This window comes from Typopeltis vanoorti, chromosome 5 (genome assembly GCF_054136105.1).
Source record: "Typopeltis vanoorti isolate ZY-2024b chromosome 5, IOZ_Tvanoo_1.0, whole genome shotgun sequence".
NCBI lineage: Eukaryota > Metazoa > Arthropoda > Arachnida > Uropygi > Thelyphonidae > Typopeltis > Typopeltis vanoorti.
Genome location: NC_143553.1, coordinates 170856716 through 170873589, shown reverse-complemented (window position 1 = coordinate 170873589; position 16874 = coordinate 170856716). Strand labels below are relative to the sequence as shown.

At 37.0% G+C, this 16874-nt stretch overlaps 1 protein-coding gene across 1 annotated transcript in view; it reads right to left on the bottom strand.

The window, feature by feature from the left end:
* LOC150107055 (homeobox protein dve-1-like) overlaps positions 1-16874 on the bottom strand; it is a 254064-nt gene that overhangs the window by 39152 nt on the left and 198038 nt on the right. Inside the window, exon 7 of the mRNA XM_090392921.1 lies at positions 7233-7401. Coding sequence (XP_090249047.1) covers positions 7233-7401 — 169 coding nt within the window. The remainder of the gene's footprint in view (positions 1-7232; positions 7402-16874) is intronic.

Below are 16874 nucleotides of genomic sequence, written 5' to 3'. Positions count from 1 at the left end.
TATTAATTATCTTGAAAAGGGTAAAACAATAACTGGAGAATATTATTCCAATCTTTTAACCAGACTAGACAAAAAAATTCGTGAGAAGAGACCAGGTTTGCAGAAGAAAAATATCATCTTTCATCAGGACAATGCAACAGCCTACAAAGGTGTTTTGGCAGTGGGAAAATTAAGGGATTTGCACTATGAATTGTTGGAACATCCACCCTATTCCCCAGATTTGGCTCCCTCTGACTTCTATCTCTTCCCAAAACTCTTCCTTGCTGGTCAGAGTATTTCTTCGAATCAAGAGTTGATTGCAGCTGTAGAGGGATATTTTGCAGATCTTATCGAGAACCACTACAGGGATGGGATAATGGTGCTGGAATAAATGTATTAGTCTTAAGGAAGATCATGTTGAAAAATAAAAATAATTTTGAAATTATAAATTCGTTTTTCATTGTTAGGTTGAGAACTTTTCAGACAACCCTCGTATATGGAACACATCATGAAGGAAAGTGGTATTAAACCTGATATCAAAATTGGAGATGTTAATTATTATTATTATTAATCAGGCCTCCATGGAGTCAAAAGACTCATCGCCGGAGGTCCTTGCCTCAGCTGATCCTCACAACTAACATTGTACAGTCCTGAAACCATCTTTGTTATCCACCTTTGTACCCTTTCCACAGTTAATTCATCCCCTTCAAATCCTAGAGACCAAATCTGAGAACAATAGTCTAAACGTGTCTGATTAGAGTCTTATACAACAGAATGATAACTCTTATTTCTTCACGTAAGCATCCTTCTCATTATTGCAGTAATCCTCTGTGTTACCTTCACCATCTTTGCAATATGCTCTGTGAATTTCAAGTTTCTATCAATCATCAACCCAAGATCTCTTGTGTCTCCTACTTCCTTCAGTATAGCTCCTCCAATAGAGTACGCCGCATCCCATCTATGTGTCCCAAACCTCAAGACCTTACATTTTGTTGCATTAACCCATCTGTCCAGCTTATTCAAATCCTCTTTCAGGGCTATCACATCCGCACTATTACTAATAACCTTTCCCAGCTTCACATCATCTGCAAACAACTGAATATCCCCTGCAATCCACTGACAATATGATTCATATAAAGGTTAAACAATATAGGTCCCAGAACTGAGCCCTGTGGGACCCTACTTGTATCCCTCTGCCTCCTTGAAACTGCACCACCATACATAACTCTCTGATATCTATCGGACAGCCAATCCTGAATATAGCTGACCAACCTGACATCCAAACCCATATGCTGCAACTTAAATATCAAGTTATCATGTGGCACCCAGTCAAATGCCTTCGCTAAATCCATGAAAATGGCACTATATGGCTTTCAATCATCTACTGCTCGTGTAACTTTATTATAAAAGGCTAGCATATTACTAACATAAGAGCGCCCCTTCATAAATCCATGTTGGCTCACACAGATAACATTACCCTCATCTTCCCATTGCTGTATACAGTCCTCACTAATTTCTCCTAGACCTTAACAACTACTGATGACACACAAACTAACCTATAATTAGACACTTTCAGTCTGCTACCACCCTTATGCAACGGCACTATCTTACCTTCCTTCTATTCCTTGGGTATCTTTCCCACAATCAGACTTTTATTGAAGAGCCAGGTCAACAGAGCTGTCAGTTCTTTAGCACATTCTCTTAAAACTCATGGTGGAATACCATCTAGTCCCACAGCTTTACTGACATCCAGAGTACTCAGTATTTGGAACCCACTCTCCTCCTGCACTTCTAAACCTCGACCCTGCCCTATCCCTCTAGTATTCAAATTTACTCCGCCTGGATGAAATACTCCAATAAAGTGTTCACTGAACAATTCCACTATGTCCTCTGCATCAGTCACTCTATTCCCAATTTTATCTCACAGTGTCATTCTTCCACAATCATTTCTCCTCCTATTGGCCACATGGCTAAAAAATTCCCTAGGATTTTCTTTGGATGTTGGGCCAATCTCTTCTCATATTCCAGTTTCACCTTCCTTATCATACCAGTCACTCTCCTGGCCTGTGTCTTATATTCTTCATGCATCTGCTCTTCACCTGTCTCCTTATATCTCTCCCATAGCATATTTTTCACATGCAGTTCCTGTTTAATATTGTTTGTTATCCACTTTACACCAAGTTGTGTCCTCTTCTTGACTTGTGGAATACAGCTTACTATTGCTGCTAACAAATATTCCTTCAGAATTTCCTAAGCACTAATGATATCCCGGCCTTCCAATTCCTCCCTCCATGAAACTTCCCCAAATTGATGTCTAAGACTATTATAATCACCTACCATATACTTCCACATACGTTCCCGTCTTTTTTTGATACTCCTGCATGTCTATTCATCTTCCAAGTCAAAACTACATGGTCACTCTCTTCAACTGGTGGGAGAGATGTCATCTCAGTTATTATCAACTCTTCTGATGCTATGACCAAATCCAAAACTTTTGAACCTCTTGTTCCCTCTATTACATATCGATTATGACATTTGTCCTTCAAGAATTCTAGAAATTCCATTCCCTTATTGCTACATGCATCTTCCTCTCCCCAATTTATACTGTTGTAGTTAAAATTTCACATAACAATTATTCTTCTTGCCAGTGGCAGTGCTGCATATACAAAAAAAAAACAAAAAAAAAAAACAATTTTTTTCCTAATCAGCAACAAATTTATTAATAAATAAATTTTACATATTAAAAATTGCTTTATTAAAAATATTTCATCCTCACCACGAACAAACACCAATAATAAAAGATTCGTATCAATAGCAATGACAAGTGCAAATGAATATCGGCGTTAGATCGCAGTGCATTTGTTTCGTGTAACGATAATTGAAAAAATATAATTCTTTTCATATTTTCAACAGTCACACTCATCATAATTCAGGATATGATATGTCATATCTTTGTATCTATAATAAATAAATAATTATGTTATTTTAACAAAATAAAATAAGATTTACAAAAAAATAGTTCGCCACGAACACACGCCAATAATAAACGTTTCATATCTCACAGAAATAACGAGCGCAGGCATAAGATATACTGCCCAAGCGGCAGTGTGTCTAATGAACGTGCAACGACTGCAAACGAATATCGGCATTAGATCGCAGTGCATTTGTTTTGTGTAATGATAATTGAAAAAATATTATTCTTTTCATATTTTTAACAGTGACACTCATCATAATTCAGCCTTGTATCTATAATAAATAAATAATTATATGTTATTTTAACAAAATAAAATAAGATTTACAAAAAATAGTTCACCAGGCACATGCACCAATGATAAACGTTTTATATCTCACAGAAATAAGGTGCATAAGCTTACTAAAAATACACTGCCATTTGAGCAATTACAGTTGGGAATGACATAACGTGCAATGACAAGAGCAAATGAATATCGGCATTAGATTCATAATCTAAAGCGTTAATCAAACAATTCCAATTATTAACTATTCAATCAATGTCAAAACATAAGCTGTAACTTTTAACATGTTGTACTACATTTAAATAATTTTGTAAGCATTGTTATTATTTATAAACACAAACAAAATTTAATTTTTTCATTTTTTCCTTGGGGTGCTGCAGTGTTGCAGTGCTTATGTACGGGCCGCCACTGCTTCTTGCACTTCCAAGCTCAACTGTCTAAACATCTCCTGGTCCCCACCCCTCTGTGCCTGGTTTGTAGCAACACCCCACTAAATATCCTGTCTTGCCCACCTCTACCTCACACCATATGCTTTCAAAATCATTAGTGTCACTTCCTTCCAAAGCCTCCACTCTTAGAGGACATAAGTCGCCACTTATCATAAGCAGTACTCCACCATCACACTTTCCCTTCCTATCCTGCCAAAAAATGCTGTATCCTGCTACTTCTATTCCTGTTATTATGTCCTCTTCTGTCAACCACGTCTCAGTGATCCCGATAATCTTTGGCCAGGCTGACGCTATCAACACCACCAATTCCTCTCCTTTATTCTGGATACTCCTGGCATTAGTATAAAGCATAAAAATGCCACTGTTTCTATACCCAGCATTATCCCCCCCCTTTAGCTCGACTGCGCTCAGTGTTACCTGAAGTTGTCCCCCCTTCTCCCAAGTACCCATTCCCACAAGAGGCCACCCCTGCTCCATCTACCCTGGGCATTCTAGTTTCCCTACATTGACACACCGACTCGTTCAGTACAGCAATCTTTCCAGATGACTACGTCTGTCCTCATTCAAATGCCTAAGACCACCTAACCACCTGTTCAAAAATGTGCAGTAGAATATAAAATTCCTTGTTCATGCAGTATACAAGACATAGGTCAGACTAGTAGAAATTTTGAAATCTGCAAAGAAGAATACCTTAGCAATGTAGTCTACAGAGGAAAAGAAAAATACAGCCTCACAGTGCACGTATCTGCTACTAATCACAACAAACAATGAAAGCCATGTCCTATGGGGCGAAGCCTTCTTGGGCCACATAAAAGAATCCAAAGTTAGGCAATCACATGATTCCCTCAACAGAAATCAAGGATTGAATGGAATGACACTTGGAAGTCTTTAATATGATCTCTGAACACATTTGACTTCAACTTTTTTAACAATCATCTATTAAGTCTCCAAGAGAACAAATAGCATACTCTGCGAATGTCTGCTGCCTCATTTTTTTCATATTTATACTGCTAATGGTTTAGTAATAATAATATTTGAGATTTGCTTTATGCTGTTCTCTTTTTAGATGCACATACTGAAGAAGGAACAAGCAACTAGACATCATGGATTTTAGTCATTTGGTTTTTGTGAAACTAGACAGTTTTCTCAATACTAGTATAACAACATATGCTAATTTAAATCTGAGTTTTTTAAAAATCAAAATACTCTACAAACATACTATTTGTATACACAGTCTATAGTCATTATCATCCTTTGGGAGATAATATTTTGACTTTATTCTATTTTTTTCTCTTGGTCATCACTAACTTCTATGTCCTTCAACTGTTATCAAAGTGTATTTTTGGGTAGTCTCAAATTATCCATTTTTTGAATATTCAATCCATTTTTTTCTGTATTTGTAAATTTTATCTAATACTGAGGTCTATTTGTAGTTTTTTTTTTCTTTCTGGTTTTGTCTTCCTGCATTTTTATGGTCCATATGACAAGACCTTCTCTACTGTATGGAAGTGAGATGTGGACTAAAGTCTCCAGAGCATGGTCTGCCAGTTTTGAATATGCAAGAGAACTGATTATTCAGAGAGAGAGAGAGAGAGAGAGGATGAATGTATAGCCAGATATATGGTTTGAAAGTGCATGAAGAACTTTAGCAATCTTTTCAGATGTATACCCCTAGATATAAAGGATTCCATCTTATGACCTCCTGAATTATGAAATATAGTCACCGTAAAAGTTTTATACCTTCTGAATATCATCTATTCCAGTTTCTTTTCCACATTTCAAATTTTTGAGTTTTTTTTCACATTAAGTACTAATATATAAACCTATAGTACATTAGTATGTGGGTAAGCCAAGGTTTATTGAATTATTTTTTATTATTTTTTTTACATAAACTGAAAACCTTGTTGGTGAGACTAAATATGGAACATTATTGAGCCGCCAATAACTAGGATAGTGATCTCACACCAGATGATAAAATTAATTTCCACTTAAAGCCAATCGCAAACATCCAAGCCTATGGCAGGATTTGAATTCACAGTGTTGGTTGGAGAGTAGATACATTAACCACTTGGCTAACCAGAGATAGTGTTGCCACTGCTTATCTCGTTTTAACAATCATTCAAAGAAATTACTCAAGGCATCCAAATATCTTCAATTTTTATAACCTGTATCAACTGATTCTTTTTGATGCCCTTTCCACCATTTCTAATTTTTTTTTTTTTTTTTGATAGTCTTCAGAACATTTTGTCTTCTTCATGATATTCATTTCTATTCTTATTCTTCTTCTTATTATTATTCAGGCCTCCAAGGACTCAAAAGACTCATCGAGGGAGGTCCTTCCTAAGACAAAGTCTGTCAAGACTCATCGAGGGGAGGTCCCCCTAAGAAACACAAAGTCTATCATACCACTCTTTAAACTCACTGACCGTTCTCGCTCCCACCACTCCATCAGGCAATGCATTCCACGGCTCAACCACCCTTCACACAAAGAAACCACTCCTTACCCTCTTGCTCACAGTTTCCTTTCGTAACTTCCAGGGATGGCCTCTTGTCATCACTCCTTCCCGCTGTTCAACCAAGCGAAAGAACTCCCCAGTGTCAACCCTGTAACCACCTCTCAACATTTTTTAAAAGTCTCAATCATATCACCTCTCCTTCTTCTATCCACCAAACTCTACAGTCCACATTCTCTCAGCCGATCCTCATAACTATCCTTGTACAGTCCTGAAACCATCTTTGTCATCCGTCTTTGTATCCTTTCCACAGTTAATTTATCCCCTTCAAATCCTGGGGACCAAATCTGAGAACAATAGTCCAAGTGTGGTCTGATCAGAGACTTATACATCGGAATGATAACCCTCTTATCTCTGCAGGTCAGTGTCCTTCTCATAATAGCAGCAATCCTCTGTGTTACCTTCACCACCTTTGCAATATATCCCCTAAACTTCAGGTTTCTATCACTCATCAACCCCAGATCTCTTGTCTCCCCTACTTCCTCCAATATAACTCCTCCCATAGAGTATGCAGCATCCCATCGATGTTTCCCAAACCTCAAGACCTTACATTTTGCTGCATTAAACTGACACCCCCATTCATTTGCCCATCTATCTATGACTTTTGTTTAGCTACTTTTATACAAACCCAGTTTCCTTATTTTCTTATTAGTTCACAATGTGAATCAATCAATATGTGTGTGTATATTATAGCAGGGCCACCAAAGTTTTCAAATACTTATTTTTTCTCGAATAATATTCTGTTTATCTAAGCCTGCAGTTCACCTTTAAAAACTACTTGACTTTGCATTTTAAAACTAATTCATTTTCATCCTATTTAAAACTAAATGGCAATCACTGTCGATTTCAAATTCCTTGTATTCTTGCATATCACAAACTACCGAACATACCACTATCAACAATAAATCAACAGGACTAACCTTATTGCTTGTGTTCTCTCCATGTGAATTTATTATATATATATAAAGTAAAAAAAAAATTAAAAAAAATTACCACAAATAAAGAAATGCCAAGGCTAAAAACAGTTTTTACCATACCTTTCCTGTTGACGTACAGGTCCTTGATTAAGAATATCCACATACATTTGAAGAATACGATTAGATGGTGTCCGACAAGCATGAAACCATTCTCTCAAAAGTGGCAATTCTTTTGTAGGATGAAATGTTAATCTCCCATCTTGAGGTTTATCTTTTCCTTGAGAAGCATCTATTAAAAAATGTATTTGAGCTGAGACGGTATATAATTTAGAAAAGTGTTGAAGAAAGAATAGATGAGTACAGAAATAGCTGAAAAGACATGAATAAAACGAATATTAAAGAAAATGAATTAAGCAAACTATGAATTTAAATTTTAAAGAACTGAAAATTAAAAACAAAAAAAGGAACAAAAACCTATTATATACATGGCAAGCAAACAAGCAGATGACCGAGCAAGCCACAAGGTTTTATGAAACGATGTATTAAGAGGAGTTAGGTTGGTTCAAGAGTAGCAGCAAGAAGCAGACATGGTCTTTCTGTGTTTATAGTGTATTCAGTTGTTCTTATCACTAGGGATTTGGAGCAATGTAATCTGATTGCGTTTTCTTGGACATCAATAACAATGATCTCGATTTCAGGAGTGTGTTTTGATTGTATGGCATAAAACTATTTCAGTAATGGGATTTTTTGTTGTTATTGTTAGTTTTTTTTTTTTCCTCTCTCTCTCTTTCTTAGTGGTGGAATGTAAGTGGTCTGCTGACTTAAGGAATGAACAGCAGATCCAATGTAACAGATGCGATACTGCATCCTGATTGGAAGTAATACTTTTAAACAACATTATGCCATAGTAATACATTGGTCTAAGATTGTTCTTGGATTATTTTTTCAAGGGAACATCCAGTTTGAAAAAAGAATCCAAGAACATCAATCCTCCATTCATCACAACAAACCTGAAAAATCTGGATTGGCTCAGCACGGGATTGAAACTAACCACATCCTTTGGTCAAAAACTTGCTTCTTACATAGATCCCATTATAAATTTGAACGTTTATTCAAAGAAAGCGTAGAGGCCTTACTCCATCGTACTAACATGAATCGGAATGACTGTATATCTATATCAAAAATCTGGGAAAGCCTAATCAGGATAACTCATTAAATCATATTAATTTTATGTTATTTAATATTATTAATTAATATCTTTATTTCAATCATGTCTCTGCTTAAAAATATTCCGTTTAATACTTAGTGATATAACATCACGCGGCTTGTTCTATTTTTAAATGATCTATTGTTAGTATTCCACCTTATATTTTTTTTTAAAACTGTTCTTGTAGTGCCACTGAAGATGGTCTGCTATTTCCAGACCAAAATATTTGGTTAATTAAATATCTTTCTTGTGTTTATGTGCTTATATTATTCAGTCTTGAAGATGTATGTATCATATCCCCTCTTCTCCACCTATCAACCAACCTCTGCAATCCACAAGCTCTCAATCTATCAATGGAGGGAGCATTTTTTACATATCTCACCAATTTAGTCACTCTCCTCTGAATCCTCTCCACAACCTCCTCATCTCAAAGGAATCCAAGTGACCAGAACTGAACACAGTAATCCAAATGTGGAAGTATCAATGCTTTATAAAGGGGAAATAATAACCTATTTATCTCTGGATGTTAGTGTATTCCTCAATAACCAAGTAATCCTATCTGCAATCTTGGACACCTTAGCAATGTCTCCCCTGAACTTTATCTCCCTATCCACCAATCCCCTAAGTCCCTAGCCTCATCAATCTCTTGGAGTATTGTTCCACCAATGTAGTACACAGCTTATAATCTTTTAATTCCAAAATGCATAACTTTACACTTTTTCACATTGAACTGACATCCATTACCTTTTGCCCATTTTGCCAGCTTATTTAAATCATCCTGCAAACTCTCAACATCAGCTTGATTTTTTATTGCGCTAACCAATTTTGCATCATCAGCAAACAACTGAATATCTCCCTTCAAGCCATTTCCTATATAATTTATGTACAAATTAAACAATGGCCCAAGCACAGAGCCCTGAGGCACACCACTGGTCACCTGCCACATCCTGGACTCTGCTCCTCCATACACCACCTTCTGGTATCTCTCCCTGAGCCATTCTCGTATCCTTTTGTCCATTTTGCTAGCTTATTTAAATCATCCTTGTAATATCATCTTTGTAATAAATGTTATGGATATATGGGAATTTTAAGACTATGCGTTTTAGATATAGTAAGTGAGAGTATTAGAGTGCAAAAACAGAGGGTGAAAGAATTAATAATTGTGGCGGGTACGAATGAATTGAAAGGTGATAAATTTTTTATGAGAGAGAGGACTTGAAAGTATTGTTAAAGGTAGCGAAAGAAAAGAGTGACAGAGTTAGAATGGTTAGTCTGTTGCCGCGGTATGACAGAGAGGAGTTTAGAAGGAGGGCCATAATCGCAAATGACATTATGTGCAGGTTATGCAGACGGTGTGGTGTGGAATTCGTGGACGTGTGGAATGAGTTTGAAGGGCGAAAGGACTTATACAAGATGGATGGCCTGCATTTGAATGGACTTGGTGTGCGGAGACTGGAAAGAGTGTTGCCGAATGAAGTGAAAATGGATGTGCAAAACCAGGGAAACCAGAACTACCAAGGGGGGGGGGATGGATATGCAGACATCAGTGAGACAGATGAGTGTAAGAATGTATATCATGTACCCGAGCCAGCACTAAGGACAAAAAATGGGAATGGGTCATTTCGAATAACGCATCAATATAGGGGTGGAACTAAGGGATCACTGCATTTCATGTATACTAATGCCAGGAGTATTAGGAACAAGAAGGAAGAATTTTTGGCCTTGATTGGCTCTTCCTGGCCACAGGTTATTGGCATTAGTGAAACATGGCTGACGGAAGATGATATAGTTAGTGGGATAGAATGTGTAGGTTATAGTGTGTTTAGGAGGGACAGAGAGAATAAAATGGGGGGAGGGGTATTATTGATGAAAGCTGATGAACTGCAGCCAAGGAGAATTGAAGTTGTATCGCAGGATAGTGAAAGGAGCTCATTTGAGGCTATTTGGTGTGAGATTGAGACTGGCAGAATAAAATATACAGTTGGGTGCTGCTATAGACCAGGTGATGGAATAGATGGTGGAGATAGTATGCATAGGGAAATTGATGAAATGAGTGGAAGGAGGGTAATTATTATGGGGGATTTCAACTATGGTAACATTGATTGGAAGGAGGAGAGGTCACATGTGAGGAAGGAAAAGGATTTTATTCAATTATTAAGGGATAACTATCTGAGACAGCATGTAATTGAAAGGTGTGAGAGTGCTTGACCTGGTAATAGCATCTGAGAATTTGAATGTAATGAATATGACCATGTTGCCACCTATTGGTGAGAGTGATCATAAGGTCTTGACCTGGGAGGTGTGGAATTTTCGATTAAGACAGGGTATATGTGGAATTACCGTGCTGGCAAGTATGACAGGCTTAGGAGATTGCTTGGATCAGTGCCATGGCATGTACAACTGCAAGGGCTGGACGTCGATAGAGCATGGGAAGTGGTCAAGGAGCATTTACAGGAGGTTACGGCTTATTGTATACCTAGGGTACGAATAGTAAAACCAGTAGGGGTTAAATGGATGAATAACACCATTAAGCTTGAACTGCAAAAAAAGAAACAACTGTGGAGGGAATTTAAAGAAAGGGGTGACCTGCAGGCACACGAATGATATAAAATGCAGGCCAGAAATGTAATGAGTGTGGTAAAAAAAGCAAAAGCGGATTATGAAAGGAAACTAGCTATGCAAGCAAAAGAGAATCCCAAACAGTTCTTTCAATATGCTGCAAGCAAGAAAAAAACTGTACATGGCAAAATGATTTTAAGGAATGACGATGGTAAGGAGATCACTGAATCAGTCGATATAGTGGAGTTACTGAGCGCGCACTTTGCAAAAGCATATCATCCAGGTGGTGACATTGAAAAAATGAAGGAACCACTAGTTTAAACGGGAATAGTGATGAATGAAGTGGAGGTGACTAGTCTATTACAGAACCTTAATGTGAACACATCTGTGGGATTGGATGGTATACCGGCACGGGTCTTGCGTGAAGCGGCTAAGGATTTATCAGTGCCCTTGACCATCTTGTTTAATCTGAGTCTCAGGTCTGGTTTAGTCCCAAAGGTGTGGAAAGAGGGGAAAATAGTTTCACTGCATAAAGGAGGATCCAAGACTACGGTTGCAAATTACCGACCGATCAGCATATCAGGAGTCGTTGTCAAGGTCTTGGAGAAAGTAGTCAAGGGAAAAATACAGGAATGGATTGATGAAAATGAGATACTGTACAGGGGACAGCATGGCTTTGTGAAGGGTAGATCATGCTTCAGTAACTTGCTCAAGTTTTATAACAAGGTGACGGCTGAACTGGATAAGGGAAATGGGTTTACAGTGATACTGCTGGACCTGGCAAAGGCATTTGACAGGATACCACATGGAATACTAATCCGTAAACTACAACATATGGGAATGGATATAGGGTTGGTGAGATGGATAGGTGGTTGGTTGATAGAGAGATATCAAAGAGTAGTTTATTCAGGAGTAGAGTCCAAAAGACGGCCTGTGACTAGTGGTGTGCCGCAGGGTTCTGTTCTTGGACCACTGCTGTTTAATCTGTTCATTAACGATATAGGGAAGGATCTAAGTGGAACAATTCATTTGTTCGCTGATGATGCAAAGTTGGGTAGGGCAATAGTGAATGCAGAAGATGTCAAAGTCTTGCAGGATGACTTGGATAGATTGGAGTTCTGGGCTAAGGAGAATGGATGTCAATTTAATGTGACAAAATGTAAGGTTATGCATTTTGGGGTGAAAAGATTAGCAGCAGTATACCACATTGGTGGAACTGTACTCCAAGAGATTGATGAGGCCAGGGACTTGGGAGTGTTGGTGGATAGGGAGATGAAGTTTAGGGGGCACATTGCAAAAGTAGCTAAATCAGCTCATGAACTCACTTGGTTGTTGAAAAATACCTTGATGAGCAGAGACAAGCAAGTTATTGTACCTCTGTACCGAGCCTTGATAAGACCTCATCTCGACTACTGTGCCCAGATTTGGTCACCTCGGTTCCTTCTTGATGGGGAGGAGGTGGAGAGGATCCAGAGACGAGTGACTAAGATGATAACAGGTCTATGGAATGAGCCATATGAGAACAGGTTGAAGATTTGTGGGTTGCAGAAACTAGTTGATAGGCGGAAAAGGGGAGATATGATCGAGACATTAAAATTGCTAAAGGGATTCTATAGGATTAATTCAGAGGATATTTTTGAGATCAGGACTGGTGGTGGGAGAACTAGGGGACACCCATGGAAGCTGGGCAAGAGTGTGGTTAGCAGGGGTGTTAGAGCTGGGTTCTTTACTTTTAGAGTGGTAAATGAGTGGAATAAGCTGCCAGAGTCTGTTGTGGGTGCTATGACGGTGAACAAGTTCAAGGCAAGGTATTATAGATGCTGTGAGAATGTCGAATAGTTGTGTGGACACGATGTTTAGGGCCTCCCTCGATGAGTCTAAGGACTCCTGGAGTCGCCCGAAATAATAATAATATTATGTTGTTATTGGAAGAAAGTAGATGATTTTGAGCTGAGTGAATAGCATAATCTATCAGTTGCTAGGAATACTGTTGAGAATAGAAGATGGGTATTTGTAAGTGTTAATAAACTGTATTAATATGAAAAATCTTCTGATACAATAAGGGTGATAGGAGATAAAGTCTAAGTAATTATGTTAGTGGGTCTGTGATAACACAACCCTAATTAGATCAGATCAACATATCAGTACAAAAATATACCACAAACCCAATAACATTAGAAATTATTTGCATTTCACCTCCTATCACCCTTATTGTACCAAAAGACCTGTCATATTAACACAATTTATTAACATTTACAAATACTCATCTTCTGTAACTACTTTAAACCAAAAAAAAATACATGTTCTCAAATATCCCCAACCACTAATAGTTTCATGCTATTCATTCAGCCCAAAATTATGTACCTTCCTCCAAAGGCAATATATCGGAATCCCACATAATCTATGTACATAATTAAATATTAGGAAATTAATATATATACAGGTAACCCTCGTATAATGCGGTACTTATACGTGGTCTACAAATTGTACTATCCTTTGTTGAACCCGGAACTTATACAACGCGGTTTCGATATAAGACGGTCTACAAACTGTAGTAACCCTTTATCTTTTCATATATTTTTTAACACGGGACTTAAAAATCATATTTTATCTTCGTTAAATTTTTGTCTGCCCGTATCCCGCATGTAGTTATAAGTAGCTATATCTAGTTATAAGTTATATTAGGGAAATACCCTTTAGCACTCAGGTACGTCAATTGCTTACCCTATAAAATGTTTATTGTTGAAAATTGTCTCCGTTTTCTGCCAGGCAAGCGCATTAAAAATCATAAGTGTGTTAATCTCAAAGCTGAGCACTTTATTTTTTGGTGAGTTATATACAATATGTAATGCTTTTTTTATATAAAAAATTTATTTTTATAGTAATGGCCACTTAGAGCGATTTTGCAATATGGTTGAAAACAAAATTAGTGAATTAATTGATGGGGAAATAGATTTAAATGAGGAGGAACTGGTACAATTAATAGATGACGTCAAATCAAATAGCAGGGAAAGTTCTGCAGATGATACTCATTGCGATGAATCCGTTAAAGAAATTAGCAGAAGGACTTGGCAAGAAAGTTATTTTATGGATAATGATCTCTCAGTGGAGCACTCCAGAAAATTCACAAGACAATTGGATATTTGTTTAGCTCCGTATTATGAACTTAATAAAAAATTGCAGCATAGTGGTAAGCAAGGTCTTATTACAGACTTCTTGATAGCTAAATCAGCTTAAGTATGCAAATATACAAAATACATACTTGGAAATCATTTGTATACTTAAATATACAAATGATGTCCATGAGATTTCAAGTGATGCCGACGTCCAGCCACTCGTAAATAAAGGACATCTACGAAATGTCAGTTTTGAAGAGAGTGATGACGATTAAAATATACATTTTATTTTATTTTGCCTAAAACATTTATGCATTATTATGCAATGAAGTTTACGTACAATTTATAGTTTTTTTATAATTTTATACTATGTATTGTTTCATAGTTTATATGTTTTTTTCTTAAATTACATGAATTACCTGAATTAAATAAAAATATTTTTTTCTTGGATATGTCATTGTTTATATAATCTTAAAAAAAAAAAAGCGATTTCGGAACCTAACCCTACTTTTTCTATGTGATTTGAGTCTTGAATAACCGATTTATATAACACGGCATTTCTATGGAACCTAACATCCACGTTATACGAGGGTTACCTGTATATTATTATATTTAAGGGCACTTCTTTGGGGAAGGGTTTTATGGGAAACAGGGGTGGAGGAGATAATAATATAATAATAAATTATAATAATAAATAATATAATAATATATATATGCGTATATATTATTTTTAAAAAAACCCGGGTTTCAAATTAATTTCCCACCTTGCCTCAACCCCCCACGTTTCCTATCCCCCTTTAACAACAGAAGTATGCAGAATGAAGACAACCTAACATCCAAACAAGGTATGTGCAAAATTTCTTCCTCTACTAGTCTGCATATATTTATCTTTAAAATACACCTATAATGCCCTAAGAATTCTTGATTAAAAAGCCAATGTTTTTAAAATAAGGGACACTCCTAAACAAAAACAGGCAAAAATAGCCATAAAAATAATAGTGTTTAAGAGGAGTAACATGGGAATTTTCCCAGAAATAATACCTATATTTACACTTTTTTAAAAGCATGACTTGTTTTTAATTTCCCTCCCTGTATTAGAAAGGTTTGAATTCAAGTATATTGCAATAAGTTTAAATACATGAAGAATGATGTGAAATATTTTTTATTTTGTTTATACTTTTTATTTATGTTAAATGTTTTATTATTATGTGACACCTCCAAGGAGTCCAAAGACTCATCAAGGAAGGGCACTTACTCTACAATTCTATGTCTCCACCACTTAATCCACCAACTACAGCGAATTGCATCATATATATATACCAACACTGTCTACTGCCCACCACCACTAGTATTTTCACAGATAACTACAAACATCCATTTCCATGATGGAATTCGAACCCACAGTCTTTTGGCTGGAGAGTGGATAGATAAGCTAACCAGCCTGGCTGATGTAGTACACTGTTCCATGGTAACCTACTAAGTCAATGCCTAAGAGAGCAGGAAGTTTGGAGGGTGACAAAAACTGAAACCTTCAAAAATTATTAAATGGATATTATTATTATCATTATTTACGTCATCTCCATGGAGTCTGGATACTCATCGCGAGAGACCCAAATTAACCTCACTAACCATGCTCTTACCCAGAGGAAGACCAAGATATAGGTGGATTGATACGGTACAAAGTGCCTTAGACGATAGAAATATAAGAACTGATAATGTTGGAGTCTTGACGAGTAACAGACTGATTTGGAGGAAAATTGTAGATAGGAAGTTAGTAATGATGTGATTTTTTCATGTAGTACTGTCATATCCTGTACACCCCTTGAGGGTACATGGCAGGAATTTGATGATGATGATGACCATGCTCTTACAAAACTTCCACAGATGGCCCCTAGTTCTCTATTTGTCATATTTTGAAAAATTTTGCTTGCACAGATTTTATACAACCCCTTTAATATCATAAAACTTTCTATCATGCCCCCCCCCCTTTCTGCCTCTCAACTAAACTTGGTAACCCACAAACCTTCAACCTATCCTCATAAGGATTATTCCACAGATCTGTCACCATCTTGGTCACTTGTCTCAATCTTTTCAACCACCTCCTGGTCCCCAAGAAACCCAGGTGATTAAATCTGTGTGCACAGTAGTCAAGATATGGCCCAATCATACCCCCTTATAAAGAGGGATAATAACTTCCTTATCTTTACTTGTGTGTTTTTCAACATCCAAGTAATTCGTTGAGCTATTTTACCAATTTTGCAATGTGCCCTCTGAACTTGAACTCTTTGTCCACCATATCCCCAAGTCCCTAGCCTCATCAATTTCCTGCAAACTAATACCATCAATATGATACACTATATGCAACATTTTCAACCCGAAGTGCATAATATTACATTTTGCAACATTAAATTGACAATCATTATACTTTGCACACAATGCCAATTTATTTAAATCATCCTGCAAGATATCTACATCACCTTTATCAACTATTGCTCTCTACGGCTTTGCATCATCAGCAAACAACTGAATATCCCCCTCTTAAATTCTTCCCTATGTCATTGATATACAAATTAAAGAGTAGGCCCCTAGTACCAAACTACGAGGTGCTCCACTAGTCACCATCATTCTTCTAGACTCCACCTCCACTATATACTACTCTCTGGTGTCTGTCCACCAGCCACCCCCGATCCATGCTACTAGCCTCATATCCATTCCCATTCTCTCCAGTTTTTGTAATAGTTTTCAATGCAGTATTCAGTCAAATGCCTTGGCAAAGTCAAGCAGTATCATGGTGTAGCCATTACTTTTATCCAATTCTGCTGTCAATTTATTATAAAATGTGAATAAGTTATTAAGACAGGACCTACTCTTTACAAAGCC